Source organism: Oryza sativa, chromosome 5 (assembly GCF_034140825.1).
Source record: "Oryza sativa Japonica Group chromosome 5, ASM3414082v1".
Taxonomy (NCBI): Eukaryota; Viridiplantae; Streptophyta; class Magnoliopsida; order Poales; family Poaceae; genus Oryza; species Oryza sativa.
Genome location: NC_089039.1, coordinates 27,193,847 through 27,198,742, shown reverse-complemented (window position 1 = coordinate 27,198,742; position 4,896 = coordinate 27,193,847). Strand labels below are relative to the sequence as shown.

Genomic DNA, 4,896 nt, shown 5'->3' with positions numbered 1-4,896 from the left:
CCAGCCACTCTGGCGCCCAAAAAGGACCATTTTTAGAAGAAGTTTTTCTTGGGGTCTATTTACGAAATAATTTTTTTAAAAGGACCAAAATGTGAAAAATCCAGGAGAGTATTGCCATCCTTGCTGTTTGACTTCGGCGAAGCAAAGGCAGGTTTTTTTGGATCCCAAAATGTTCAGTTTTCATGGGCACGAGCCGTCTGAACAACGCCGCTAGCTTTTTTCACACCGTGAGATCTGACGCGCTTGCAGCTCTGCAAAGGCTTCGAGCAGCTGCCGCTGCCAGCACCGGCGCTAGCTGCATCCTACTCATCGTATAATCTGTGTGCTATATACTCACTGATCATGCAAGCCTGAATCAGAATCAGGATATCCCGATCAGCGTCTTTGTCTTGTAAAAGAGAAAAAAAAACATATATAGATTTTCAGTTCCCGGCACGACATGATCCGTGAACAGTAGCTACATAGCCGCGGCTGTATTTTTTTTTCCTCTCTTGGGAACAAACGGTGTGCCATGGCATGGTGGTTTGTAGAATCCACCGAAAACGGTAGAATTTTCGGCAATCTGTATCGTGAACGACGGCAAAATTAAAGGGGTTGGATTCTTGCTTTTGCTTGGCTCGGCGGTGAAGTGGAGTGGAGTGAGAGGGAATCAACCGACCGCGGCGAAAAGGGGAGGGACCGGGCCACCGATCGACGCAAGGCAGGCGGCGGCAAGGGAGGACAAGCACGCGCGCTGGTGATCTCACGCTGGACAAGCAAGCAAACGCATCTGACTCCTCACACGCGACGACGAGCCGTCCACCCCATCCATCCGCTTGGCCGCCCCGCGCCGCAAAGCGCCGCGCTCTCGCTCGCACCACTTTCGGTCGGCGCGCAGGCGCAGGGCATGGGCCACGCCCCGGCGCCCCCCCCCCCCCCCCCCCCACACACACACACACACGCTCGCTCGCTCGCTCGAAGCGCCACTTGTCCCGGCCCTGCGCTCGACGTGGCCAGCGACACCGAGCCAGCGCGAGTACACGTCGACGACGTCGTCGTCTGTCCCTGTCCGGCCCCGCCTCGGCGTCGTCGGCTCGTCGCAGCGGAATTCCTGCCTGCGTGCGCGCGCCGTGGCGTGTTAGTGCACTACCAAGGCTGTGTTTAATTCACGCCGAAGTTGGAAGTTTGGTTGAAAGTTGGAACGATATGATTGAAAGTTTACGTGTGTAGGACAGGTTAATATGATGGAAAAAGTTAGCGCATGTCTAGATTCGTAGTACTAGTAAATGTCTCATCCAATCCTAGATTATTATATTATGGGACGGAGGGAGTAGGCAAAGACTGTATTTAGATTCAAAATTTTTTCTTCAAACTTCTAACTTTTCCGTCACATCAAATGTTTGCACAATGCATAGAGCATTAAATGTGGAAAAAAACCAATTACACTGTTTGCATGTAAATCGGAGACGAATCTTTTAAGCCTAATTACGTCATAATTTGACAATGTGATGCTACAATAAACATTTGCTAATGACGAATTAATTATGCTTAATAAATTCGTCTCGCAGTTTACATGCAGAATCTGTAATTTATTTTGTTATTAGTTTACGTTTAATACATCAAATGTGTGTCCGTATACTTTAAAAAAAATTTGGCACACGAACTAAACACAGCCAAAAATTGATCACAATCCAAATAATATCAAAGTGACTATTTGAAACTACCATATTTTGACATGGCACAAATTGGCACTAAGGTTATGTACAATGGTTTTTGTTAGCGGTCTCTCTTTATTGTCATGCAAGAATATTTGGTGACGTGAAAAAGAGAGGAAGAAGGAAAGAGAAAGATGGTTGCTACGCATGACAACGGCGTAGAGTCGAGTCTTAATATTTATTAGGAAATTTTTTTGTTGCGTTGAGTCTAATAAAGGAAAGATGACTAGTAAGAAAGTATTTTGGTATATTAATGGTTAGAGACCGTATTGTCCTAACTATTGTAACGTGATAGCCTCTAATTAACGTAGTCCATATCGATCTCTATTTTTGTACTTGCCCTAATCCAAACATGCTCTGCGTTACGTTGGTGCAGTGAACATGCATGCCGCGGCTGGTGGATGGATAGCTTGTGCATCGTGCATAAACTGCATATGCAGCGAACGGGTGCGGGAATATGCATGTGTGCGCGCGGCGCACATGCCGCCGAGGAGAAGCAGGGGAATTTATTACTCATCCGATGATCAGGAGTTAAAAATATGAATATTATACTACTACTCCGGTCGAGGAGCCGCCGACGTGAGAAGCTTTTTACGGGTGAATTTAATGAACGTACTGTAGTATTGAATACTGGTAACTGTCACAGTACTCCTTCACAACCGTGTCCTTGATTCTGGAACAAGACACGGAGTACGTATATCTAGCTGATGTATCTCGGTGCGTTTACCTTTTTTTGTGGAAACGAATTTCATCTTCCAAGTCTTTGCAAAAAAACGGTTTCTAGATACGAACAAGCTGTTGGAATTTGGATGGAGGTTGGAAGAAACCTGGTGTTGGTGGCGCTAGACCATAAAAAAAACAATCCTGTGGTGGACTCGCAACAGGCCACAGTGTCAAGCCACCCACCGTGGCCCCCCCGAAGAGCATCCTGCATCCAACACCCACAGCGCCGCGCCTTTCAGGTGCACCCGCTGACTTCGACCATCAAAATTCGTTTATACCCGTAGGTCTCCGCTTCCCATCCCAAATCACCAATTGCATTTCACCAAAAAAAAAACCTGTATTCGAACGAACGACCCAGGACTTTGACAAGTAAATTCCCAGTGACCTAAAAAAACGCCAAAGAAAATTTCAGAACACTTGAACCAGTAGCGAGACGGAGGAGGAGGTGAGATTGACGCGGAGGGAGACGGACGGAAGAAGCCGCGCGTTCCCACGGCACAACGGAGTCGACGCTCGTCCATCCATCCATCCACACCGCGAGCAACCGCGTGCGCGAAAAAATCCCCCTTGCTTCCCACGCTTTCTTTTCCTTCTTCCGTATTTTCCCATAATCCCCCTCACTTTTTACACACGCCAAAACGAATTTCCCCCATGTTCCAAACTTCCAAAGCTTCCCAAATAAATCCACAAGCACAAGTCTCCCCTGCCCTATATTTCTCCCCCTCTCCCTATATATAACTCTCACCCGCCACAAAACAGGTAAACAACTCGCCACAAGTTAGCTCAAGCTCGAGACAAAGAGGGAACCAACAGAAACCACCACGGCGGCGGCGGCGCGACACATCACCGGAGAGATGGCGGTGGCGGTGGCGGCGGCGGCGGCGGTGAGCAGGCAATGGACGAGGGTGCGGACGCTGGGGCGCGGGGCGTCCGGGGCGGAGGTGTTCCTGGCGGCGGACGACGCGTCGGGGGAGCTGTTCGCCGTCAAGTCCGTGGGCGCGGCGGGCGCGGCGGCGCTGAGGCGGGAGCAGGGGGTGATGGCCGGGCTGAGCTCGCCGCACGTCGTCCCCTGCATCGGCGGACGCGTGGGGCGCGACGGGTCGTACCAGATGTTCCTCGAGTTCGCCCCCGGCGGGTCGCTCGCCGACGTGGCGGCGAGGTGCGGCGGGCGGATGGAGGAGTGCGCCGTCGGGGAGTACGCGGTGGACGTGGCCAGGGGGCTCGCGTACCTCCACGGGATGGGGCTGGTGCACGGGGACGTCAAGGCGAGGAATGTCGTGATCGGCGGCGACGGCCGGGCGAAGCTCGCGGACTTCGGGTGCGCGAGGTGGGCGGATTCGGGCCGGCCGATCGGCGGCACGCCGGCGTTCATGGCGCCCGAGGTCGCGCGCGGGGAGGAGCAGAGCCCAGCCGCCGACGTCTGGGCGCTCGGCTGCACGGTCATCGAGATGGCCACCGGCCGCGCGCCGTGGAGCGACATGGACGACGTGCTCGCGGCGGTGCACCGGATTGGCTACACGGAGGCCGTCCCCGAGGTCCCCGGTTGGCTGTCCGCCGACGCGAAGGACTTCTTGGCCAGGTGCTTGCAACGGCGCCCCATTGACCGGAGCACGGCGGCGCAGCTGCTAGAACACCCGTTCGTCGCCTCCGCCGCCGGCGACGGCAAGCCGGAGGCCGCGAAGTCCAAATGGGTGTCCCCCAAGAGCACCCTGGACGCCGCATTGTGGGAGTCCGACACCGACGAGGAGGAAGACGACGAGCTGTCGCAGAGCACGGCCGAGAGGATCGGTTCACTGGCCTGCGCCGCCTCGTCGCTGCCGGATTGGGACTCCGACGACGGCTGGATCGATGTGATCTCCACCCCTACCGAAGAATCCTGCGAGACCACCACCTCGCCGGCCGACGAGGAGACGACGACTGACCTCAACGGCGACATCAGAACCGCAGAATTCGAGCTTCCCCACATTGACGTGGACAGCGGCAATGGCAACACCACCCACAATGTGGGAGAAGCCAATGCTCAGCACATTATTTCCCCTTCGAATTTAGTTTTCGATCAAGTACTATGTAAAACACCATTTTGTAACAAACACATTGCAATTGAATTCATACCATGTTTTCTCCTCACAAATGTTTTTCTCCCCCTTTCGCTGCTCTGTTCATACGCTCCTCACCCTTAGTCTCTGCCCTCCTCCTATCGCGCCACGTGTCCGCGAATTTACCGGCCAAAATTAACTGCGGTGACCAATACGTGCGGGAGTGAAACTGCGCGGCAGCTTGCTTGCTCTGCAAGTGCAACACTGCGCCCGCGTAGTAGGAATGAGAAATCGATCAGCTTCAGCAGTTCAGCTTCCCCACCACGGCACATACACACGCCCGAAGCTTCGCTTCCGACGCGAAAGGGATCGAGTCGAGTCGACACGGAAAGCGCATCGCAGCAGCGCAGCGTCAGGGCGGACGCAGAAAGGGGGCCGCGCGC

General features: G+C 53.8%; 1 protein-coding gene across 1 annotated transcript; it reads left to right on the top strand.

Moving 5' to 3' along the window:
- The first annotated feature begins 3,178 nt into the window (after positions 1–3,178).
- Positions 3,179–4,612, top strand: LOC4339497 (mitogen-activated protein kinase kinase kinase 18). The gene has a single exon (XM_015783192.3). It carries the CDS (start codon positions 3,272–3,274, stop codon positions 4,595–4,597), a length of 1,326 nt encoding a protein of 441 aa, XP_015638678.1. The 5' UTR covers positions 3,179–3,271; the 3' UTR covers positions 4,598–4,612.
- The last annotated feature ends 284 nt before the right edge of the window (positions 4,613–4,896 follow it).

Excerpts from the sequence above, each read along its gene's own strand:
- LOC4339497 (XM_015783192.3), top strand. The coding sequence starts at position 3,272 with ATGGCGGTGGCGGTGGCGGCGGCGGCGGCGGTGAGCAGGCAATGGACG.